This window comes from Aplysia californica, unplaced genomic scaffold, assembly GCF_000002075.1.
Source record: "Aplysia californica isolate F4 #8 unplaced genomic scaffold, AplCal3.0 scaffold00046, whole genome shotgun sequence".
Classification (NCBI taxonomy): Eukaryota; Metazoa; Mollusca; class Gastropoda; order Aplysiida; family Aplysiidae; genus Aplysia; species Aplysia californica.
In genome coordinates, this window is record NW_004797316.1 from 423,339 (window position 1) to 450,000 (window position 26,662).

Genomic DNA, 26,662 nt, shown 5'->3' on the forward strand with positions numbered 1-26,662 from the left:
TTTTTTGAGTCTCAAGAGCAGAAATGCATGTTTTGGGTGCATTAAATGATAATTACCATAAATACAAGGATACACCTAAAACTGTACGTTGAAAAGTACCAAAAATTACATCAGCCCAGACAGAGCGGCGACGGGGAGCTGACCCCATGATCCCGACATGATAAGGCGCTCGGCGGGGAACCCCCTCCCCTGAAACTAAAATTTCACTGCCGGTGCGCAGTGACGTACAGAACATTATTATTTCTGAACTGTAACGAGACCTGCTCAACTGAGAAATTTATCTCTGAACTTTCAGGGTAAAGAAATTTTATGTATTGTCCAACTTACTCATAGATCATACAAAAAAAATGTCATACAGCAGTTACTTTTTATAAATGAAACTGCACTCTTAAAGATAGCTGTTAAATATATGAAAATAAAAAAAACACTTTTTTTCAAGACTTAAAAACACAACACTTATTACCAAATAATAAGCTCTTGCTTTAGCTCACTATCAATTTCGCAAGCAGAAGATTACTTAATTATGGAAAGACCAAACTGTATACCACTTTAATAAACTTTAATACAAAACACAGCACATGAATAATATATTCTCCAGAAAACGGTGTCTCCATTCACTTCTCAACATATTGATTTAATCAATTTAAATCTAGCAAATTTTCAAAACTATGTAAACATTATTTCAACCTCATTACAAAAAAAATAATGATGGTCAATGTGTCATTTTTAAATATTTCAATCTGAGGCAGAGCATAAAGAAAATTTGCAATGCTCTGTTCAACTAAAGAACGACCTAAATACAGCTGTAAGCTGTACCATAAGGTTTGAAGGTGCGAACTTCATTATTGCAATCTTTGGCAACATCTGCTGTCCACATTTTAGTTTTGTTTTTTCTCTGCCTCATTGTAGGACGGGGGTGGTCCAGTGTTGAAGCCATATGCTGGTGGGGCCATCGCCTGGGCAGCTGGAGCGTAGAAATTGTGAGCGTTAGAGGGGTCATAGTACGCACTGGCAGCTGCCTCCTGTGCTTTGGCATCTGTAATACAAAAGAAATTGGGAGCTTTAATAATGTTTTTAAAAAAAGCCATCTTGTATTGGATATTAGGTATTTTCTGAGCCTATGACAATTTGTGGGCACACTGTCAAGTCAGTCTTTTACAAGAGCCTGTGCATTAACATAGATTACAGAATATTCCTAGTAGTGAATCAGTAGTATTTGTAACAAGAACCACAAAGTCTTATGTACAATGAGACAAGATAGTCACAAGCACAATGCACATAAATGCTCAGGGTACTTCTTCAAAACAGAAGTACAGAAGCAACTGAATGAAATTTAAAATCTGAAACCTTTCAATTTTCCACAAGAGCTCTGCTAGCACCACACATGGCCAAACACATGAACATTTCTTTTTTTAATGTGGTTCTTTTTAATCAGAAGTGATAAAACTTTTAAAATTTCAAGAGAAATTTCTACAAATATCTCAACAGACGTTATCATATGAAACAGTCGAACCTGCTCTATCTCATACCTGTCCAAGACAATCACCAGAACAAATGAAATGACTACTTCCCAATTCCCCCCCCCCCCCCTTGCCTTTTTTTCTATTATGATGACACTGCCCAAGATGCCCATCTGTCTAAGACAAGCAGTTTTCTCCCTGACAATGATTAGCCATCATGGACAATTTTGACTGTATTTTCGTCCAATGATACTTCAGGTATTATGAAAGACAAATCACAGTCCACGATAAACACCCATAGCCTGATGCATACCATGGCTATTCATTGGAGCCGATGGAGGCGGGTAGGCCATGGAAGGATCCACACCAGGGTAAGGAGGAGGAGCCTCACTCATGTACACACTCTGAGCTGTTCACAGAAGTAAAAGAAGAAAAAAAATGTTAATCTCAAAGAAAAATGTCCTTGCAATTTTCAATTTGAAAATGTCCAAATGAGTACTAGATCTACACATATTATGGGCAAATAACATTTTTTTCCTAGTGGGTACAAAACACACAAATGCCATAAGACATTGAATGAATACATAAGAATGTAAATATATGGTTTAAAAAATTATCTGTAACAAAACCATAACATAGGGATCATTTCCATAATAGTAGTTAAGTCAAGGAACCCCAAACTCAGATCTATTTCGGGGGGGGGGGGGGGGGGAAGAGAAAATGATCTAAGGGAGGTAACCATGCAAAAAGTTTACAGCCTTGCTCACACCAGGCAACAAACTTAAGATTATATATACCCCTTTGTGACCATTAGACCTGCATGTGAGCCTCAACCAGATTTGTCTGAAAATTTTGCGCACCCCACCCCCCTCCTTTTGTGGGTGTCATAAAAGGAAGGATTTCCATGAAACGAGCCACCACCCCAACAAACACAGTAAGGAAGAGACCTAACCCTAACCCAAACCGTACTCCCCTAAAAAAGAACCTGCAATTGCCCTCATGATGTAAAAAAGCCAGCACAAGTCCATAATGAAAAAAAAGACCCACACCCCAAAACAAACAAGGAGGCTGGCCTACAATGCTATAGATCTAATTAATAGGGTTTGATACAATAACACAATAGAAATGGAATATGAATCCTCCATATAGTAATCTAATTAATCTAGATCTAGGAGCATTGGTAGTACAACAAGTGAATGTGAATAGGCCTTGAAAGAGAAATCCGCATCGGATTCCGAACAGAGGGACTCAGCTGAGTCTAGTTAATAATTTAATAATAACTTACGGCACACACCTGGTGAAATGCTCTTTTTCCACCATTAATATTACAGCACAAACTATAATAGGGTCTAACACAATAGAATTGGAATATGAACCCTCCATTGAAGTCTATAATGATCTATATAAATCTAGATCTAGATTTAGTAGAACAAGTGAGGACTTGAATGAATCCACATCAGAACAATCAGTCAACTGACGAAATTTAAAATGGCCTCTCGAGCACGAAACTAAAAGTACATCGTCCTTTTTCGTTTTCGTATTTCTATTCCGACACTTATGGCGGAAACACCGACGTCGGCACGAAAACGAAAGTGTTGACAAAGCCTCAGGAGAAATAGGGGGCGCTGGCAGTCGGCCAGGCCTCGCACTTCGCACATTGCCTGATACAGGTGGGCTTAGCGATAGCATCGGCCAGCTCGCGGGTCGGGTCGTGATTGTCAGATTTCAGACCATTGTCAGCAAACATGCAGGTCTAGAGCATGTCTCACCCAGGGGATTCCACAAAGCATCCAAAAATTGGTCGCTTTTAAGGACAAAGGGGCTACCCGAAAAATGCTGTTTTGAGAAAATCGAAGTTCAAGTTTTTGCCCCTTGTTAAGTTTCTTTAAAAGACAAGGAGACAAATATACACACCAAGGAAATCAAATTTCTCCCAAGATTTCTGGAAACCCCTGAAATCTGGGATAGCCCTCTTGTCCTTAAAAGCGACCAATTCTATCTACCCAATTATAGTTATCTACTATTTCCTATACTCATAAGATCATTGAAGAACAGCAGTACAAATTTATATTCTGACACTTCAATCAACAGAGACATTGGTCTGCCTCTTGGTTCACAATGAGAGCTCTAGATACATTACGTAACAATTAAAAAATTATTAATCAGTACATGCTATTGGCACAAAGGCTAAAGAGGACTTCCCAGAACAAGGGCAGAATTCAACAGATAATCTGAACATTTGTGAGACCAGTCGTTGATGAACTATTCAGACAGGAAACTGCCATACATAGAAGTATTACTAACAGCAATATAACTCCAACATTAAAATATTTCATATTTCCAAGCTCAATTCTGAAGAATGTTTCTTTTTTTCACTAACAAAGAATATAAATAGAACTTGTCCTTTTTCAGCCCTCTTTTACAATAAACCATTGATAGCAGATGCTGTTCTCCTGTCAAAGCAAGTAGAATAGCTATTGAAAATGGCTGCTCTTATTGGCCCACATGGGCAAATAAGCTGGGGCTTATTGGCCCACATGGGCCATTTAATGCGTTGTTTTTCAATGTATTTCATACATGGTGTTGTCCCAACTTGTTCTCTTTTATTTTTTCTCACTTTATCCCTTCTTGTTAATGTTTTCCTGAAGCATTCCAATTTGAAGAGATGAGAGGACTTTTCGTTCTTTCTCTAGCTTTAATAGTTTTTTATTATTGAGATTATTAAGAAATAATAAATACGGCTATTACTATTAGCATTCTGTATCCTTAATAATAACACAAGTGAGTTTTTGTTACCTTTTGGGATCTTGTTGGTCTCGGAGTCATTCTATACTTCCTTAATTTGCCTTAAATTATAGTAGAAATTGACTTACTTTCATTCTAGATCAAACTGAAAACTTAAAATGTCATGTCACTGGTGTAAAATAATAAATAATATTAAGTTTTTAAGCCTTAGAGAAGTGTATAATTATTATATAAAACCGTAAAATAATTTCTCTGATATTTAATTGGGATTTTGCTGTTGTATTTTCATTTTTATCATTTGGGGATTTGGGGGGGGGGGGGGGTACTTTACTTGGGGGACCAAACACAGGGAAGATAACTCGCAATTTTGTGGGCAAATAATAAATGTTCTAGGGGAAATGCGTCGCATTCAACGAGGTCACATTCAACGAAAAGTTGGCTCCAACGAGACGATCCTTAATCCTCGACTTTTTTCCTCTATATATCTTTGTAAATGAACGTCAGCTCCAATGAGATTGCAAACAGAACGAAGTCGCTTTCAACGAGGTCTCAATAACCAAATAAAAGCAACTAACGGCCCCAAAAGCAAAGGATTTTTCTTTCTCTCCATCTCACTCGAAGCACAAGGCCCATCCTCGATTCCTAACGCATTGTATTGAAAAAAAGAAAGGATAAAATACAAAACTGCCGTTCTCTGTTTTAAATGTATAAATGATAGTGCACCTTTTTATCTTAAAACATTCCTGGAATTATATAATCCACCTAGAGCCCTTAGATCAGCCTCTGACAATCTAATTCTTAAAACTCCAAAACAAAACTACAAAACATACGGCGAGCGTTCCTTTTTGTTCTTTGGTCCCCAGGTATGGAACGAAATCCCATATAAAATAAGATCTGCCCCAACAATTTCCATTTTCAAAAATCAGCTGAAGCATTTTTTATTCACAAAAGCATACCTGTCATAATGATGTACTGTGATATATATGCATGTGTATGCCAGACTGTGAGACTGAAGAAATAGCGAGTGAGAATGAGAGAGAGAAAAAGAGAGGGATAGAGAGAGAAAAGAGAGAGATAGCGAGAGAGAGAGAGAGAAAGAGAGAGAGAGAGAGAAAGAGAGAGAGAGATAGAGGGAGAGGGAGAGGGAGAGAGAGAGAGAGAGACAGACAGACAGAGAGAGAGAGAGAGAGAGAGAGAGAGAGAGAGAGAGAGAGAGAGAGAGATAGAGTGGAAATGTTTTTCTATCTGTATAGAATTAATGTTTTAATGAATGTTTCTAGTTACTCACGTTTCAACTGTATTTTGACTGTTCGTGAATTTATATTGCATTGTATATTTTTAGTGAACACATTTTCAACCTCACTGCGAGACTGTTTTTCTGGTATAAAATTTTACACATATGCATTTATATTATATGTATAATACTTTGTTTTACGTACACATTTGTGTCGATTAATTTTTAAGATGTGATGTCTTTTTCATTGTAATGCGCATTGAGCATCTTTTAGGAAATGGAAATGCGCAGTATAAATGCTATTTATTATTATTATTATTATTATTGCTAGATGATACTAGATCTAGTGTGCCTCGTAATATGGGCACTATAGCCAAGATGATGGACAAGGGTTAGCCTAGGGTATGGATGGGAGGGGGTGGTTGGGAATGCGATGCGCGCTGTGTGAAACTCGATGAACTCTGGATGGGTAGGTCTGGATCGAGACCTTCATTTTTTTCAATTTTCTTTCCTTCACCTGATCAGAAAATCCAAGCTCTAGCCTTTACTTTACGTAGATTTAAGCCTAGATGTGAGAGGGTATGTTTCCACACGAGAAGTGCTTCGAAAAAAAAATTAAAAAGAAGAAATGACGGTCAGAACACAACAGCTCAAACATGTGCACACTGATGCTGTTTGAGATGTTCGTCATCAGGGGAACAACTGTTTTAATTACTGGTATTGGTACACCTTGTAAAGTAATAACTTGTCTCCTTTCTTATCTTTAGCCTTAGTCACATTCAACGAGAGGTCGGATCAACGCGGACAAAAAACCGATCCCGGCGACCTCGTTGAATGCGACACCCACTGTATTTCCCAGTTTCTATGTTACATGTACTTTTTTTTCTGAACTTAAAACACTGACCACACTAACATCCTGAGCTCCTAACTAGATAAGTCAGACCTCAACAATGGACAGTGAGACACAAGCTTTAGTCCTATAGCATACTGTGGGTCACAACAAAATCAGCTTAACTTTATTCACAATGTTAGAAGTTAAGATACAAAAACTCATTAGTCAGCTCACCTGGTGGTGCAGTAGGGAAAGTTTCATAAGGGACCCACGAGTAGTGCGAGTTCCTTGGCGGCTCGTAGGCTGGAGGGGGAGCTGCGTAGTATCCTGATGTGGGAGGAGGATAGTACGGCGGGGGGTTGGGTGGCCGATTTCTTGATGCTGGCAACAAAAACAAAAAACCCCCAAACAAATCAGAACAATAGAAGCAACACATGATTATAACAGTAGGTATGATCAGAAAGACAAAGACTGTTGCAATGTCTTTAATCAAATTAAAATCCTGCTCCTGTGACAACATCTGCCCCCCCCCCCCCCCCACCCCCAAATCCAACAATGTTTCCTGTTTCAGAATTTTCTCAAAACAAAACAAGGCCCTTACAAAATGAACGGCTTCTAGCAACACACGAAAGAAGAACTCTTAAAACATTCCATTCTAATGCAACGATGTAAATAAAGCTGGTTCTATTTGCACATATGTCGTCAATTTTTGGACATATGGAGTTATTGCTTTCATCTTAAAGCCTGTTTGCTCGTCTTGTTTTTGGTGAACAAATACCCATGTATCTTGAGTAGAAATCAAGATAGTTGTCATTGAAGGAGACCGGGGTCATATGGTGCCAGATGTAAAACTAGTGAGAAAATGGCCACCAAGGTTTGATCAATTTCAAAGCTTGAATGTCCTTGGAAACTGCAAACTTACATTTTTTGAGTTCCTTTGATCAATGTTTTTCAGTATAATCTACTCAGAAATGCGTTTTTAAATGGACATAAAAAGTGTTGAGCAAAAAAAGAAAAGAAAAAAAAAAATGTATTCTGATGAGAGTCTGATTTCACAGCGATGATACATATATTTCTAAAGATTCATACCCAAAGATGCTGCAGTCAGCATGGCTTTTCCAAACTCAATGGCGCCCCCATGAGTGAAGTACATGTCAAACTTGGCTTCACCATGCCACATGGCTGTGGAGAATAAAAATGAATCAATATCACAAAGGGGTCTATTAGCTTGATGCTCGCATGTCAACCTGGGGGTCTAGAGTTTGATAAGCAATCAGCATTGGGTTTTTTTTCATTTCCAAGTCTTTACGCCTCCCTGATCTTAGGATAAGTAGCATTGAGCACAATATAGTCTTCTCAGATAAGGACAAAAACATTTTGGAACTGTGTGGTGTGGAAATTCCGCACATTAAAGATCTCCCAGCGGCTCTAAAATTGAAAAAGATGAATAAATACGGCCCTTCGTGCTGCCGTCCTGGGAAAATTAAAAATAGTAATTCTTCCACAAAACAGACGCCATTCTAGTCAGTATAAATATGAAGAGTACCTTTGAAAAAGGTGTGTGGCTGCAAGTCATGCAAGAGCAATTCTGAATTCTTTGCACACTGCGTCACTTTTCGCCCGATTCTGTAACTTTTAGTTAGCGTGACTCAGCAGCCCGCTGGAGCTTCCCGGCTTGGGGTCACGAGGTTAATGAGCCAAGAAGCAACTTTGCCGGTGTCGGTCAGGAAGTTTGCATTTTTGACTATGTTTAAAACGATATAACTTCTTCCCCATCCCACATAGCAAACCATTACGCGGATGTACTAAAAGCTCAATGTATTGAGATTTATTCTGCGTTAGAATGGTCAATTTCTGTGCCTTAGGTTTTCTTCTAGACAAGTGTTTGTAGAGTATCCAATTTGTCCTATTTTAGTTACAAACTTATGAATAAACGATAATTAATTTTAAAAACACACGACAGATCTCTCCAAAATCTGTGTTAAACTGACTATGAATATCATGTCTTTTACCATGAGAAATCTTAAATCTGCGCGAGTAGTAATAGTCAAGGTATAAGAGAAGAAAGATGCACATCTGCATTTTTTAACTAAAGACGATCAGCGTTAGCTCTTATTTTACTATTAAACAAGAGAAAGTTACTCTGCGTTTGTTCATGAATAATGCTGTGTCTGTGGCAGCCTGCATACAACTAAAAAGATATAATATAGAATCTAAGCGATTAATAAAACCCACAAAACCGAGTAAATACATGGGTAGAGATAAACTTCTTGTATGGAATAAAAATAATGACAGCTAACACATTCATTCTTAGTGTTTGTGTCGGAAATATGCGCGGACACAATTATGAATGTAAAGAAATCAGTCACATTGTCAGTTATTGCAAATGGTCATAGAAACAAAAAATAAAGCTGGAAAAGTCTGGTGCTGATTCAGTGTCCCTGGAAAGCTAGAAATTATTCTTATAACCCAGTTACGAGAAGTCATCCCTATTATTCAGTCAACTTACAAAACCTAGACTTAGCTTTTAAGAAAAGTAAGGAATTTCTGGAGTGTAACAGATACTGTTCGTGTATTAGATCTACATTGAAGATGTATTCTAGCACTAAAATCGATTTGTACTTTTTATAGAGAAACTTCATGGTAACTTTTATAAACTTTCGAGAAAATGTGCAAATATTCACGATTATATTAGACATAAAGTTGTATTCAGAGGAATTACTTCATAGCGAATTGTGTGCCCGATGGATAAAGTTGCAAAATGACAGCTTTCTATTATATGCGCAGATACCACCTTTTTTGAGTATCTGCACCAATGCTATGTCGTTCATGTTCCAAAAGTTCGACAGATTTTGTCACGGCCTCTTTTTATATTGATTTTTTTCATTCACACTTGTCCCCCCCCCAAAAAAGTACAATTTAGCATTGCCGACTCCAGCGCGTCTAACGAAATAACCAGACAAGTTACAACGTCCGTTCTTTTTTGAGTCTCAAGAGCAGAAATGCGTGCTTTGGGTGCACTAAATGAGAATTACCATAAATACAAGGATACACCTTAAATTGTACATTGAAAAGTACCAAAAATTAAGTCGGCCCAGACAGAGCGGCGACAGGGAGCCGACCCCCGTGACCCCGACGTGATAAGGCGCCCGGCGGGGAACCCCCCCCCCGCGGCAACTAAAATTCCACTGCCGGTGCGCCGTGTGCAGATAAAACAACCATGTGCATAAATATCAACTGTACTGTGAGAAGATCTCAGAGTCATTTACGTCCTAAGCTCTAGTAGGGGTACAAGAAGGAAGAAAAATTATCACACAAAACAGGATTTTTGAGGAGAGAAGTCCCTGCATTGTTTGTACAAACAAGGTATCAAATAAGTACTTTGATATGCATTTAAGTCTGCATGCCCTGCCCCCTCTAAAGGGTGAAAAAAGTTTATGCCTTTTCTCAATCCTATATATAGCAACGGTGATGAACTTTAGATAATAATGATAAATTGAATTGACATTGTGAAGCAAGATTTTAACAATAGGAGGAAATGCTCATTTTGTTTATTCACCTGATTTATTCCCTATGAAATTTTTCCAGTCTTCAAGCCATGTCTGTATTGAACAACACCCACAATCTGATGTTGGACAACAAGGAAACACACACGGGAGAGAATCCAGAGTGTCGATGAGCACCTCACACTTAACATAAACACAAAGAGAGAGGGAGAGAGAGAGAGAGGGGGAGAGGGGGAGAGAGGGGGAGAGAGAGGGAGAGAGAGAGAGAGAGAGGGAGAGGGGGAGAGAGGGGGAGGGAGAGGGAGAGGGAGAGGGAGAGGGAGAGGGAGAGAGAGAGAGAGAGAGAGAGAGAGAGAGAGAGAGAGAGAGAGAGAGAGAGAGAGAGAGAGAGAGAGAGATGTGTGTCACATCAAACCAGAAACCAACATACCACTTACCAATGTCATAAGCTGGAACTAGTCTAACTGTCCAGCACCATTCCTCAATGTTTCAAATTGGAAACAAAGCAAGAGGAAAAAAGTACACAAACACTCAGCACCTAAGGCGCTGGTTTCATGTTATAATTGTAAGCTCACTTTGACAAAACATATGGTCCGGTGAAAAATGAACACAAAAAACATTTTAAAGGAGAGGTCCACTTGCGTATTACTACAAGAGCCTGTGTAGGCAGCCAGACTTTTGTCGTACTTAACCTGGTCTGCATGTCAGAGAAAGAAAATGAAACAAATGTTCCATTAAAAGAGAGTTACCTTGTGGTTCAGCCTTGATACGACCTTTGATGTAGTTAGCTCCAAACACAGGCTGTTTCAGCTCTACCTCTCTCATCAGCAGGAAAGGAAAGGAAAATGACTGCAGACTATCTTTGCCATCTTTGCTGTTGAAAATTACCTGAAGACAAATTAATCAATAAAGTATGTATAAGAGCACAGCAAAAGAGGTGAAAAGAAAGAACTGTTTATCTCTCTATGCCAGTGATGATCTGTTTTTGTAACTGTTTAACGGTGCTCTCAACTGCATAAGGTCATATAAACATACAAGACGCATTAAGCATTTTCAGATTTGCAGGAATTAAATTTGAATTTTGCCCAGATGGCGGCCGAAGCATACTCTTATCGATTTTAGTACCACCAAGGGATCTTTAACGTGCACAACTTGCAGACGGGACCTCTGATATTTTTTCGCCCTTATCAGAGAAGGCTAGGAGGTCGATCTTACCTACCCTAAGATCAGTGGTGTGCCTGAAAGACAGCAGTATGAAGGAGCCAAGGAGTAGCAGTAGAAAGGTAATAGAAAAAGTCTAGAGCCCAGAGGAGGGAGTCAGGAGCCCAGAGGAGGGAGTCAGGAGCCCAAAGGAAGGAGTAAGGGGGGAGGGGGGGGCAGACAGTGAAGACGAAAGCAGACAACAGAAAGTGATTAGAGAGCAAGAAAGGAGGTGAAAGGAGAAAATTTGATTGTAGAGAAGAAAATTTTCCAAGGCAGTTAAAATTCGAATCTGGGACCTATTGAATAAGAGGCGATCAGCATAACCTCTCGACCACAAGAGCTCCCTGCAGTGACAGTCTACAAAAGAAAAAAAAAAATACTTGAAATAATACACAATGAATGACAACTATGTCATTCACTACAAAGCAAACTACTGTAAACTCAAATTCATTGACTCATCTATAGGTCATCATGGAGCAGCCCTCCTATAGGTCATCATGGAGTAGCCCTCTTTAGATCAAGTGTTAATGTTACACTCAAGTATTATATATATCCATAAATCAGTATAACAGACATACCTAACATGTCAGAAACTCTTTGCCAACAAGCATCCAATTAGATCTACAACTTTACAAGTAAATCAAAACAAAATACAAATTTTTCAATAATCATCATCCATTGCCAGATCTGCGACAGACATTGACGATCATGGTTCTCCATTCATTCCTTTGCTCGGATGCTCTCTCTTAAAAAAACTACATTTCCCTGATCTTTCCCTGTCACCTACCTTGTTCAGGTTCCCCAAGTAGGTTGCTCTGGGCCTACCCCTGCCTCGCTTGCCTTCAATTTTGCCAGTGAGCGCTAGATGTTCAAGACCCTTTAATGTCTATTCAGGTGTCCCAAAAACTGCATTTGTCGTTTACTGATTGTTTTTAACAAAGAGCGTCCCACATGGACTTCATCAAGCACTACCTCATTTGATTTCTTTCCCTTCCACGATACTCTTAGCAGTCTCCTAAGAAACCACATTTTGTTGCTTTTATTTTATTTTCACTGTCTTTAGTGATTGTCCAGCATTCACAGCCATATAGAAGGGTTGACCATACATAGCATTTCAGAACTTTAATTTTGGTAGTCATTGAGATGTTTCTATTTTTCAGGATTGGGCTCATTTTATTGAAACTAGCCTTAGCCATTGTAAATCTCCGTTTTATTTCTGGTGAACATTTGGCATCAGATGTTATCATATATCCTAGATATTTAAACTGTTGGACTTGTTTGAACTTTTCACCTTTGCTAATGAGACTACAACTAGGACTTGCTGCTTTTTTTGGATATTACCATGCATTCTGTTTTCTTTACATTCAACACTAATCCAAAACGTTCACTTTTTGTTACAGCAGTATCTAGAAGCAATTTTTTCAACAGTAGGAGAGAAAATTATTCAACGATGAGTTTCCGGAAACAAATATCAAAATTTAATGAAGTATTAAGGTGCAATTTCAGTAAACGAGCACATTCCGTAGTTTACCCGATGAGTGGTCAAGTAGCATCGTCCTTTCTTTTTTCCTTTCATTGGCGTCACATCTGATGGGCCCTCAAAGCACATTTCAATACCATCATAATAAATCAGGATTCTGAAAAAGGAAACACAAACACCTTTTATAATCATAATCATACATAAAAGAAATTCCAAGCCATCCATTCTGAAAAGAGGAAAAAAAATAACCCCAACAGAACAATAATGAATAGAAAAACATCTGACCATATTTTTTTTCTAGTCCATTACCTTTAATTAAGGCTGTTTAAACAAAAGAACGGCGTTCCACGAGGCTTAGCACTGTTTAAACTTTGAAGTCACCCTCAATTCCAAGCAAGTCTCTTTTAAATTTTACAAGCTTGATTTTAATCCCATACATAACTCACAGTGACAACATAAGTCGGCAACAATTGAAATAAGACATGAGAGGCAGTGGACAGTTTTAAGTTATTAGACCCTAAAGGAGTAAAAGGCTGATATGATCAACAGTTTCCCATGTTTTCTAATGATCTGATGTCACGAGCTTCAGTTTCAATAAAAGATTTTATAGAACTATGAATTGAAGCAATTGTTTCATAATTTCACATCATATGGGGGAAGTACAGTATGTGAAAAGTGTTTTCCTAGTCAAAATCCCATAGACTTTAATTAGAACTCCACCTCTCAACTGGCCATGTGGGGAAATCTGGTCAAGCTTTGTACAGCATGGAATTACCAGGGTATCATTGGGTATGAGTATGAACATCACAGTATTTCATTTGCAAGTATTTTAAACTACAGTATATCGTATTCTGTATTAAGTCCTGGCATTAAAATAAAATAATCATAACTTTTATTTGGCAGTCTTCTAACATACTACTACTTTTATGATCCTCTTATCATACAAATTCATTGTTAATTTCACAAATTAAGGTTTGTATGCATTTCAAGACTTCTGGCGAACTGATCCAACAATGAGTGCTGACAAGATTCTGTACAACCTTTGAGCTTTGCCAGAGTCTGTCAGGTATTATTTCATTTTCACCCCCTTCTCATGCTAAGACTAGGGTATATATATATTGTACGGCCCCTTTCTTCTTCATTTTTTTGGGTGGTATCAATTTTACATGAATATTGACTTTATACCCACCCAAGATTATGCATTTTAAAAATAATTCAAGATTTCTTTTCAAACAACAAGTTGTGCTTCAATTTGAATGTGGTGGTATGGGGTCTAGGGGTGACGGTATGGGGAGACCGACCCCAAAGAAGACCCGACAGGTGACGGCATGGGGTGCATTCCATGACATGCGTCAAGTCTCGGTTAGGGGTCTTCTTTATCGAAGTAACTATTCGGACTCGAGTCCGAATATGAAAAAATGTTATTCGGACTCCGATTCTTGTCCAGCATGACATCACTTCTGACTTCCTACTTCCTGTGACTCGTGACTCTGGCTTCCTGTCCTGCCTCACTCGTGACTCGCCTCAGGCTGGGTAGAGACCGGGATCACTTCGGGCAAAAGGGCGTTTTGTGCAGGAGCCGAGTTTTTATCTTATGATGAATTTGAGGCCGGCCTGAAAAGTTATAGCGCTTCTAATAAATGTTTATTTGTCAAGAGGTCATCAGAAGCAATTAAAGATGGCTCGTTAGCGTGCGTCGGGGTCGGATGGGCGACCTGCACACGTGTGGCTGTGTGTGCGTGTCGGGGGGGGGGCACTAGCGGTCCGGGCGTTGAACGTCGCATACACGTCAGTCTTTTTTCCCCCGGCAACTGATCATTATTACAATAATAAGTTAGTCTTAACGTAGATCTACGTAATGAATTGTGCGCTGGTCAATGGAATCAAAAGTCACTGTATGCTCAGCTCTACACAGCAACACAACTTTTTGTTGGTAAATAATGGAGATGACACAGGCTTGTGTATTTGAACGAATTGGTCTTTTTTTACACAGCTCATAATATGCAGGCATTTCAGGCTTCCTTATACATTACTTGCTCAGTGCATGTAATTATCTACACAAAACCTTGTGTTTGCTATAACGAACACTCGGATTCAACGAGACTTTAGGTCAGGCCCAACGACCTCGTTGAATCCGAGTTCCACTGTATAGAGTAGAGTAGATATTTATCTACAGGCAAATCGCTGTCGTCACAAAGAGACATGGTGGCTTTAAGACGAGGAATCTCCTCGATCGAAAGAAAACTGGACGATAGATTGGATAAAGGCCTGGTTACACTGAACAATAAATTGTACAAATACTGGACGATCTAGCGATCATACGATAGAATCTAGATTGTTAGATGTAAGTGTAACTACAAGATTGTACAAAATTTAGATGATTGAACGATGGTTGGCAGACTCTGTCGAGAAATCAAGCGTGGCTTGATATTTTTCGTGCGATAACGTTCAGATTTGAGGGAGACGCACTGTGACAAAGATCACTTTGAAATTTGCCGCCGCGCAGAATTAAACTCAGGACTCAAAATTGTTTAAATAATTACCGTACGTCAAAACTGATTTCATATTCAGAATCAGCTTGGCCCTGGACCCCCAACCAGGGCGAATATTAATAATAATTGACAGGGATCTGGGGGCCGCAAGAGGGCCCCTGAAGCTGAAGAAAATTTGCAATTGAGGAGCTGAAATTTGGCCTCTCTGGGCTTAAATAAAAAAATAAAAAATGATTCGACTTACAGACCAAGGAAAATCACTATTGAACTTTAACCAGGCCTAAACGGGTAAAAGGAAAAGTAGGCCTATGCTGTTGTTACTATACTTTGTTGGTAAAAGCTCCTCTTGGGGACAAAACCAGAATGAGCATGATTCATCACTACATTAAAAAATAGAGCAACAAATTATAATTATGGGGAACAATTGTTGGTCATTAGGGAGGAGGAGAAGAAGAGGAGTGAAAAACAACAACAAAAAACTTCCGGGACCGGGGTTCGTTCCCACACTCATAGAAATAATTGTATGACTTAAGACACAAACACGCTGCCCAAGCGGCTATCAGAACTTCCGACAACCAGAGGTAGATTAAGCTACATATTTGCCACTGTTTCAGGAAAGGCAACTCGGCATAGATCTAGATGTAGAGATCTAGTTTTTCTAGGCCTCTTTGAACATTAGGCGACCACCACTAGATCTAGATCTACTCCGGTAGAAAAAGAAGGGGAGATAGGGGGTGCCTGCTAAAGTCACAAAAATAATAGGTAGATCTAGATCTAGATGGAAAGCTAGGCAAAAGATCTAGCTAGATCTCGTTTGCAACAGTTTTTAGTGCCAGGTGGTCTTGGATTTACTTGGATTTACTTGGATCCAGAGCTAGAATCATAGCAGGCGGCACATGCCCATAGCTGCTCATCTCTCCTTTCCAGCGTCCACCTCAGGGTCTTCCTGCTAATTGTCTCCATGAGGAGCTGGTTTGAGACACGCCTGACCACTCCACGGAGCAAATTTTTTTTCGGCGGGACACACTTTTCTTTTATTGTGCTGAGTGTGTGGGAGTCTGTCTCCTCTTGGCTGTGAAGGCTCTCCTTGCATCTGGCGATCACCATTGGTGGGTCGAGCATGATTCGGCCATTGGGTGCTGCTTTGCCGGCAAGTTCATCAGCACGCTCATTTCCGTGCACCCTGGCGTGACCAGGGCAGAACACCCATGTAATTCTTAGGAGGTGGCTATTTGCAATGGAAGCTCTCCAGTCACTGTAGAGCCACCCACTCCTGATTTTTTCTAGGGTGCTCATCGAATCTGTGACAAACAGGGCATGTTTATACGCTTCCATGCTGATCCATTCCAGCGCCTCTGTTATTGCCTTGACCTCTATTGCCATGCTCGACGTAGTGCACTCGTAAGCTCCAGACTGTTCTTTAATTATCTTCCCGTCAACTCGAGCACTGAACGCCCACCCAGATTTCTGGCCACGCCTCACTGATCCGTCGGTGAAGACGACAACATCACCCATCACTGAATTTTCCTCAAGGATGGCCACAATTTCCGCACTAGTTGCACTTGCTGACCACTCGCGACACTCTCGACCTAGCGTAGCTATCACCTTCACGAAGTTGCTCATGTCTTTCTCCGGCCTCATCCAGTCACATCTTCTTCTTATGTCCTCGATTTCACAGCACATATTGAGAGTTCGCTGCGCCTGCACCATTCACGAAGATCCTCTTTTCAATCTTTGGCGTACTTGGTTTCCTATTTTCGGATGTAGAGGGTGACATCCGTCTGCTGTTACTCGAAGGTAGGCCTTGACTTGTGCTAGCTTGTGTCGGTGGGTTAACTCCAGCAGATAGCTCATCGCTGATGCTGCTGTGTCACGGGTGCATCCAAGGACAGTTCTCATTCCTTCATTTTGAATGACTTCGAGGCGATGTAGTTGGGTTTTGGATAGGGTGAGCATACCAAGGCCATTTCAGGTGGTCTGTTAATCTTCAATTTTACCTTTTTCTACAACAAAGAAAGTGGGAAACATGGGGGGTGGGGGGTGGCATATCAATGAGGCGGCGGGCATCGGATCGGCAGATAAGGTGTGAGGGAAACTAAAAAATGGCGGAAAATTGGAAGCACGGAACGTTAGATCTATAGAACGAAGACACTTTTCCGGACCCGAGTCTGAATAACATTTTTTTCATATGCGGACTCGAGTCCGAATATGAAAAAATGTTATTCGGACTCGAGTCCGAATAAAGACCGCCCTTCTTTATACACTGACTAAAAACTTCACCCCACATCAACAGGAAAGGCTGGCCTCTCAATGAAACGAAATTTTGGGTCGATGTTTTTGAAAGAGCCGAAGTTCTGGTAATACAAAAGTTCACTTCTGGAAATAGTCATCACGAAACACTATCACTAAGGAGACGGTATGCCGAGAGAGGTCTCTAGATCTAGATCTAGAGTCAAGATTAGATCTAGATCTAGATTATAGACAGTAGGTCTATTTTAGAGGAAAGAAAGGCGCGTATTATGGTGTTTTCCACTTCAGGATCGGTTGTGTGTGTTCGGAGTTACAAGAAGTTGAAAATAAGGTAAGTTCAAGCCTTTATATTTAAAGAGTAGGTTGTTTTTTTTACGTACTCCTCACTATCTTTTCTTCAACCTTTATCTCTTTTATTTGTTAATTTCAATGTTGTACGTTGAGGCATAAGCGTGTGAGCCCTAATTTAAATAGGTCACTCTCTATGAATGGGCATGACCTATTATCGATCGCGCTGCTGAGCGTGAACCAGGAGGTCATGGCGGCCATTGCGGAAAGCGAACTTAACCCACGCTAACGTGTATTGTTGGTGTTTATTACCCCTTAAACGACATTGAAGAATGTTTTATAGTAGAAGTTATGATTTATTTTAAATTTTGGAATATAATATGTATCACTGTTGTATAATTTTCATGAATTTGCACCATGTAACAATCAGTAAGGAGTCTTGGGTGGAGGGAGGGAAATGTAACAGCCTTGTTTTGTTTCTGTGTTACTGTTAGACCATCGATTTCACGCAAGTTTTTACTTCTAACTTTTGTGTGCTTATATTGTCTTTAAATATTTTTTCTTTTTAATTTTTTTTGTGTGTGCTTGTTATTTAAATGTCTCTTCAAATTTTCACTTACTTTATGCAGTTTGTTTTAAGATACATGTTTATTAGAAGATGTTTTTTCTCTTGTCTAGTCATCTACACCCTCCCTCTGCCTCTACTAGAGTTGTAGTATTGTAGTGTGAAAATGTCAAATTTCCATCCACTGCTCACAAATGATTTTATTTACTTCATTGATGAATTCATTGCTTTGCTTTTTTTTTCTTTCCACAGCCCCTGATCATAACCTGCCACTGTTCCGTTGGATTTATTGACAGCTCACCAGAATAAATCCTGACTTTAATTTAAAATCCAGAAATGCTTGCGGAGTTCGAACAAGTTGCAAAAAAATTGAGCGTTTAAGAAAGCATTTGTTGCAGACAACAACAAAAATTTGCATTAATTTAACAATATCAAGTTGGCAGACTGGGTGAACTAAACAATTGCCAGAAATAAAGAAAGAATAAATAAGTATCGTGACACAATTGCATGCCTTAAAAAATCATGTCATATTTCACAACTAATTGTCTTTGAAGAAGTTGAACATTTAAATAAACACAATAAAAATATAATGAAAAACTTGCTAAACAAACTGAAGTAATAAAATAAGAAGAGACTATTGTTTAACTTACAGGGCAATTTCATGAGTTAAAGATGTAAAAGAGAAATCAAAGATAAAGACAGAGTAATTGATCATTTACATGACAAATTAAAACATGAAAGAAACATTCTAACAATAACATGCAAAATGAATTTAAAAAACAGTATTATCATTAATTAAGGTAGACTACAAACACTAGTTTGCAACAGCTGTAGACACAAATGTTAACTTTAAAAACTTTTATGCTCATCTTATTTTAGGCGACCAGCTGTTTTGTTAATATATGAGCAATTGCCAAAACATGAGACTCTCTTGAAACTCAGTGGTTCCAAAAATTTTTTCTTACCAATTTAACTCCCTTTTCTGTCAGTCTCAGATTGACATTTAGAGCTCATATTCCTAGAGTATCAGAGCAAGGAGATGTAGGGTTTTGGAGATATGGGTCTATTGGTTTGGCAACCACTGTATTTCTTGTATGTAACAGTGATGACAAAAAAACAAATAAGCAGCAAGGCAAATTATAGACTTTAAATTCTATTTGTTTAGTGAACAAACACTTTGTACACTATGAACTCCATTCATAATGGTAATATGAATGACAAGCATTGTAACAATGACGTAGTGCACAGAACATGTCATCATTGTTATGTACAAGAAAGGATACACATTGGACATTATCATTGACAACACATCACAATAGTGAAAGGCTGTATAAATACAGTTATCAAAGCCTCAGCACCAGAAAAACACATGTGTAAAACAATTTTTTAACTAATATGAGGCAAAAGCACAAAATCAATAGGGCTGACTTGTGCATAACAGTGATGACAAACATGACTTGTATAACAATGATGACACAACGTACAGGAAAAGACAAAGTCATGCCTCCAAAGAGAAATGCACACTTTAAGAATTTTAAAAAAACCAAGAGAGGTTTCTTTTGCTTTGAAACAAATATCAGGTCATATCAAAGAAGGTAGACAATCACAATTACGATGCTAATTATGACAAACAGTACTCGTACATAACAGTGATGACAAAACATACTGGGAAAAGTTAAAATCATGCCTAAAAAAAACAAATTTGCACTGTGAGATACACAGATCAATAAAGGCGTATTTTGTTTCTAAATGAATCTTGCATGTATGAAATATATGTTGAAAACTTATTGATATTAGCAATTATGAAAAATATTAACTTGTACATGATAACAATGATGACACAATGACACAATGTATTGGAAAAAGGCACATCATGCCAACAAAGAACAAATGTGTACTTTTGAGTTAGACAGATAAAACAAGGACATGTTTGTCTATTTGTTTGAGTAAAAAGAGCACACATGACTTTAAAAATGTTTGCTCTTAGGACAATGTAATTTCTAGTACGTCAGTCAGTCTTGTACGGCTGCATGACGACACCCCAAACGTCATCACTAAGCACAAAAGCTAAATCTATAACCACAGAAATGATCCATCTCTCGAAGTTTGTTCACACATCACACTCTTGTTCCAGGAATCCAATGTAGACACCACAATTTCACTAAAATATTCAATAGGGTAGCCTAAAAACACGCAAAACAGTCCAGTACGTCACATTCAACACAAGATTCTTGTGCATAACCGGAGGGTGACGGCAATGACTACTTTCGTTTTTCTCTTTACCCCGTTGCTCCCGCTGTTCTGGGGAAGCGGGTAAGGGGAAGTCACTCAAGAAAACAATTATATCCGGGCACTGTTGATGATCCATTCAAAACAAAAGTAGGCTAAAATTCTGACTTCTGGTACGTCGCAAAGTGACGCCATTAACGGCGAATGTTAAACAGCCGACCGAAATCGTAAATCTAGGAACCCGATGTTCCTTTCGCGCATCGCGGCTTTTGAACTATTGAATACACGACGAAAAGCAAAAAGATTTAACCAGCTGTGGTGATTCTACTAAAAAATAATGGTGTTTTCTGAAACACCTAATAAATCTAGTCCGTGACGACACCACTGACGCACAAGTGATCCAAATTATTCGTTTATTTGCAAACAAATAAACCGTTTTCTTGAGCAAGTGAACCTTTCTCGATCACAAATAGCATAGAATCAAAGCACAGGTTTAAAAAAAACACCCAAAAATACTACATTTTGGACATTCTTGGAAGTTTGCATTGGTGTGCTCAAAATGACAGTCCAGGAATCACAAAAAAAAAAAACATTTTTGGCAAAGAATTTACAACAAACTCAAGATTGTAAAGCTGACACTGGGTCAGGGTTAGGGTTGGGGTTAGGGTTTAGGGACCAAAGCGAAACATACACCTGAGGCTGTGAAAAACGCACATCGGAATTAAACGCGGAAATCTTGACAGTCGCCCAAAATTCTATAATTCTGTTATCACAGTGTAGAATTCTGTGGTTCAGGGTGAACACTTCACTGGTTGGCCTAGACTATAACGGTGAACGCCCACCGGGTGAGAATAGCCAAAAGACTCGCCTGCACTATTCTCACCCTGGGTGAGAATAGAGGTGGCCCCTAACTATAGACTATACAATCCCTTCTAGCACAGCCTATCTTTGATTCTAGGCTGCCTTCTGATACTAAAATGATGATTTCATCCAAAGGTACAAAGGTGATTTCGAGTGGTTCCTCTTGTGTTTTCGAGTGTCCTAGCCTAGGGCCTAGGGCTAGGGTTTTCGAGTGAGTGTTTTCGAGAAAAATAAACACCCAAATTGATCCTACGAACACAAAACTGCATCATCCTTTCGACCATGTATTTCTTACCTTTCACCTGCGAAAATAAGAACCCCACCCTGGGCATGGGCGGTGTTTAGGGACATTTTGGTCTTTAAAAATACGTAAGTGTCAGCTCGTCGCGCTTCTTCAGGATGTAGAAAGTTGACTAATGTTTTGATGACAAAACTACGTCATACCAATTCCCGGAAGCGGAAAAACTTCTTGACTAGTCTCTATCCAAGGAGTAATGGAGCCTCCTCTCTCTCTTCGCGGTGCCACGAGCAGTACGCCGCGGTGGGGATCAAATATGGCCGCCGAGTGTGGGCTAAATCTCGAACTGTGGCGTTTCTTTTTATAGAATCTTATCGGGCTGGGCCACGTTGTGGGGGTGGGCGGGGAGGGGGAATGCACGCAAGGAAGAGGGGATGGGGCAGGGATGAAAGAGGAGGGGCGGGCCTTGGGAAGGGACGAAGGAGAATGGGAAAAATTAAATAAGAGAGAGAGAGAGAAAGAGAGAGAGAAAGAAAAAGAGAGAGAGACAGACAGACAGACAGACAGACAGACAGACAAACAGACAGACAGACACAGAGAGAGAGAGAGAGAGAGAGAGAGAGAGAGAGAGAGAGAGAGAGAGAGAGAGAGAGAGAGAGAGAAAGAGAGATTGTGATCAACTGACGGGCTGACGGATAATGACAGGGAGAAAAAAAAATTCTGTGTGTGATACGGACTGTTCAATTCTTTCAGAGTTTTATGTTATAATCTAGTTTAAAATCAAAAAGATGTGTAAAATAAGTAGTAAACTTGTCCAAGTAACATAAAATTATCAAACATACCAAATTATAAAGATAATCTTTCAAGATGCTAAAATATTTAAGTATTAGAAATGGATAAAAATATACTTTAAAACTGAATTTAAGATATTATGATTGCATGATTCTAGGCGTGTGCCATAACTAACTTTATGTGTAAGGAATAGCGAACACAACAGAGGTCGATGCCAGCTTTATCTGATTGCTAACAGTATGTCTTGGTCTATAAATAATAATATTATTGATCACAATAATTTTGTTTCCTGGTTTTCACAAAGTGGAGCGCACAATGATTTCAAATATATATTTTTTTAAAGAGATAACAGTACCTTTGGAGGTGTGATGGCATGCATGAGCGTGGATGACCTTTGAAGGTTTTTTGAAGTATGATATGGAGAGCAGCGTTTTGCAGCGTTTTGCAGCGTTTTTAGTCCCTTATTACACTCCGGGGGGGGGGGGGGGGGGGAATTTATCTAGTGATGGCTCTTGTGTATTAAAATTTGTTGTTGCTTTGCTTGGTTTATTTTTTAACAGCAGAATCTTAACTGAACCGGAATTATTGATTGTGGGATCTTAGGTAAAGACTACAACAATAGAATTAAACAGAGTATAGTTCTATCTAACAAGACTCAAACTCTTATCCACCCCACCCTACCCTCTCCCCTCATCTGATATGGTTTGGTGTTTCTTTAACATAGAAAATATTCATCATTATTGTTGTTGAGTTTGAGTATTGATTTCCTATTCTAATGGAGCCTCCAGATATCTGCATTTAGACAACAGTAGCATCTAATTTGCACACACAATGGAAAACGATATAAATGAATAACAATGTATATACATACACACATGATAATTATATATATACACATAATAATTATATATATAAGAATAAGAATACTTTTAAAAAATTGATTTTCTCTGTCTTTCTGCTGGAGTGTTGTATCCCTTTCAGCCTGGGTTGGCCTTGGCAGGTAGCACCGGAGCCAGCCTCTTATGAATGTTAATGATCTAAATTGTGTTGCTGGGGGCATAAAAACACTTTCTTTCAAATTTTTTAAAAGGAAAACAACTTAACTGTGAAAACTTCGGTTCACTGCAGCATCATATCGGTTCTTACACTTAAATACAACACAGATGCAAGGCATTTTTACTAATTGACTTGCCTAATCTCAAGGACCTCGGAATAAAACCTTCTTTCTTATAACTAGATTTCAGTGCGTAAGTCGGGCATTCGCTCAGCGCAGGTAGACCACAGTTCCGCCGCGAGAGAGGGCTCCTATCAGGCGTGCGGTGCCGCCCACAGGGCATCCTCCATTACTTTTAATCTCCTTGTCTCTATCCCTTAAAACTATTAGTATATTATTTCCATTATTATTTGAGGATATAATTTTAAAATATTACATATATTTACAAACACAATTTAAAAATTCTTCTTGGTATAGATCTAGATATTTTAACGAAAGATTTTTCTTTCAAAGGCAAAATTTGGATTAGAATAGTGAGAGAAGTGAGCATGAGAGTACATCTCCAAATTATTTCGCAATGTTATTCACAATTTTTCAATTAGAATAGTGAAAGTTGATAAGACACTATAATAAGGCATACAACACCGTGATAATTGTTTGATTTTGCAAAATATTCCAGTTGTGCTGTTTGTAAGTGGATAATTTATTTGAATCCGGTAATCCACTCAGATAACTTCCTTAGGAAGCAAATCAGCATTGAACGCTAAACAAATGGGAGGTCACTTGGGGAATCTCACTCTCAATGCACTGCTATCAGCCTTCACGAAGTTTATCGTCATGAGTTAAGTCCCCTCTTTAAAATGGCGACGTCCGCGGGATACAAAGAGTAGAGAACAAGAGAAGAGACAAGTTGTAGAAGCTGACATTATTCAGACACCCAATGTAAGTAAGCATTGCATTGAGATTTGAAGACGATGACAACTTCTAGATTCCAGCTTGCATATATAGAATCTAGATATAGATATAGATATAGATCATCTAGATCTAGATCTAGATCTAGATCTAGATCTAGATAGATTCTAGATCTAGATCTATAAATCTAGATTTAGATTTCTAGATCTAGAAATCTAGATCTATATCTAGTCTATATCTAGACTAGATAAAGATATCTAGATTTATATATCTAGAATCTAGATTTCTAGAGTAGAGTCTATATATTATGATTACTTCTCATATCTTAGGTCTTAGCCTAACCTAATGTCTTAGCCGCTTGGTGGGGTTCATGATAGTTCATCCGATCACCCAGTTCCGACGAAAACTAACAATAACACACTAACACTAACAACCTAGGGTAGAGGGTGCATATTCCGACACTGTGTGCTATTCCGACACCCCTCGTGGGGTGCACTCCAAAAACAACGAACGGTGCGGAAATACTACAACTTATGCGCGCGGGTCTATTTTTAACCGGCAGCCGAACTATCTTTTTTTAACGATGTGCGTCATTTCTAAATATAGGTGTAATAGTTTTCCCATAAACCCCCAAGAAGTGACACCGCTCTTTTGCGCGTCCAATTTCGAACGTTTTCAAGCTCCGTGTTTCTAAAGCAGCAATATCACAAGGTGAGTAAACAAGTCCTATTTCTTGTGTAAAAGGCTGTATGTGATAAATGAATGTACTAAATGAATATTAGATTATTAAAATTGCTGTTTTCAACAAAATTTGATAGATTTTATTGCTTTAAACTGGTTAAATATGTGCTCAAAAAGTGTCGAATTTCCCCACATAAAAAAATGCCACTCTCAGAATTACGACACCCCTTCTGTCAATAATTCGACACCCCATGCTGCTATTTCGACACCCCTGGTGGTAATGTCGACACCCCCTGTAGGTTATTTCGACACTATGTCAGTAGATTCATTTTCAGTACAATGTTATGTAAATGACTAGCCTATGTATCCATTTATGTATTTTGTGAGTTGCAGTACGATGTGTAAGCGTGTGCGTGTGATAAGCAAGTAGATGTGTGTGCGCGCATGTGCGTGTTTGTGTGTGTGTGTGCGTGTGCGTGTGTGTGTGTTTGGCGTACATGTGTGTGTACATGTGTGTGTGTTATGTGTTCGTGAGTGTGTATGTGTGTTTGTGTGTGTGTATGAGTGTGTGTGTGTGTGTGCAACAACAAGAACCACAGCAGCATCAACAACAAGAACCACAGCAGCAGCAACAACAAGAACCACAGCAGTGCAACAACAACAAGAACCACAGCAGCAGCAACAACAAGAACCACAGCAGTGCAGCAGCAACAAGAACCACAGCAGCAGCAACAACAAGAACCACAGCAGCAGCAACAACAAGAACCACAGCAGCAGCAACAACAAGAACCACAGCAGCAGCAACAACAAGAACCACAGCAGCAGCAACAACAAGAACCACAGCAGCAGCAACAACAAGACCGCATCAACAACAGCTGTAACAACAACAGATGCAACAACAACAGATGCAATAACAACAGATGCAACAGCAACAACAACAGATGCAACAACAACAGATGCAACAACAACAGATGCAACAACAACAGATGCAACAGCAACAACAACAGATGCAACAACAACAGATGCAACAACAACAGATGCAATAACAACAGATGCAACAGCAACAACAACAGATGCAACAACAACAGATGCAACAACAACAGATGCAACAGCAACAACAACAGATGCAACAACAACAGATGCAACAGCAACAACAACAGATGCAACAACAACAGATGCAACAGCACCAGCAGGAATAAATGCAACATCAGCAGCAGCATAGGAGCAGCAGCAGCAGATGACTCAGATGAGTCTACTGAACTTGAGAAGTCAAATTTGTTTGTTTGTTTTGTTTCATTTTGTTGTTGATTTTTATTTTGTTCCTTTTTAATACTTTTATAGGGTTCTTTTGCACCTGGTAGCCTAATGATAGGAATTCAGCGAGGGCAGCATGTGTTGCACTGAATTCCAGAGTAATAAATTTTGATGATTTACGCCTTGTTTCTTGTTCAATGATTTTACTAAACTAGCACTAACTTGGGCTCTACAGTTATGGTGGTGGAGATGATGATGCGGGTGATAGGCCTAGTAACGATGATGCTGGTGGTAGCGGTGGTGATAAAGATGATGACATGATGGTGATGGTGATGATGGAGATGGTAGGGCAATGCTGGTGCTGGTGATGATCATGGTAATGAACTAATACTAATTCAGTTGTTGCAGCTGTTACTGATGTTGAGGTCAGTGATGCTGCTGTCGCTGATGGTGATGTTAATAATGATGATAATTGTAGTGATACTAATATTGTGGAGATTTGATGATGCAGCGAAACCACAATCAGGTGAAAGGACAGGGCAATATGTTTGCCTCACTCAGTCAGTGTATACTAGCCAAACGACAGACCAACTACTTTTCCTTTAATGAAATTAATGCCGTGTGTCAAGCAGAAAAGAAATGCTAA

General features: G+C 39.1%; 2 protein-coding genes across 3 annotated transcripts in view; one reads left to right on the forward strand and one right to left on the reverse strand.

Moving 5' to 3' along the window:
* Positions 1–428: 428 nt before the first annotated feature.
* On the reverse strand, positions 429–21,604 carry LOC101860631 (WW domain-binding protein 2). Its single transcript, XM_005092402.3, has 7 exons — positions 21,441–21,604; positions 12,512–12,617; positions 10,527–10,665; positions 7,361–7,453; positions 6,506–6,652; positions 1,774–1,869; positions 429–1,036 (listed from the first exon to the last, which is right to left on the reverse strand). The coding sequence occupies exons 1-7, from the start codon at positions 21,494–21,496 to the stop codon at positions 879–881; spliced, it is 795 nt and encodes a 264-aa protein (XP_005092459.1). The 5' UTR covers positions 21,497–21,604; the 3' UTR covers positions 429–878.
* Positions 21,605–23,991: 2,387 nt separating this feature from the next.
* LOC101853226 (set1/Ash2 histone methyltransferase complex subunit ASH2) overlaps positions 23,992–26,662 on the forward strand; it is a gene marked incomplete in the record, with an annotated part of 112,975 nt that continues 110,304 nt past the window's right edge. Inside the window, 1 exon segment of one of the 2 annotated variants that reach the window (XM_035968204.1) lies at positions 23,992–24,111. 2 annotated transcript variants of the gene reach the window in all.

Excerpts from the sequence above, each read along its gene's own strand:
- LOC101860631 (XM_005092402.3), bottom strand. The coding sequence starts at position 21,496 with ATGTCCCTAAACACCGCCCATGCCCAGGGTGGGGTTCTTATTTTCGCA. Across the intron at positions 7,454-10,526 it reads TATCAAGGCTGAACCACAAG|CCATGTGGCATGGTGAAGCC; the intron begins GTAACTCTCTTT and ends TATTCTCCACAG. Across the intron at positions 6,653-7,360 it reads GCTGACTGCAGCATCTTTGG|CATCAAGAAATCGGCCACCC; the intron begins GTATGAATCTTT and ends TTTTGTTGCCAG.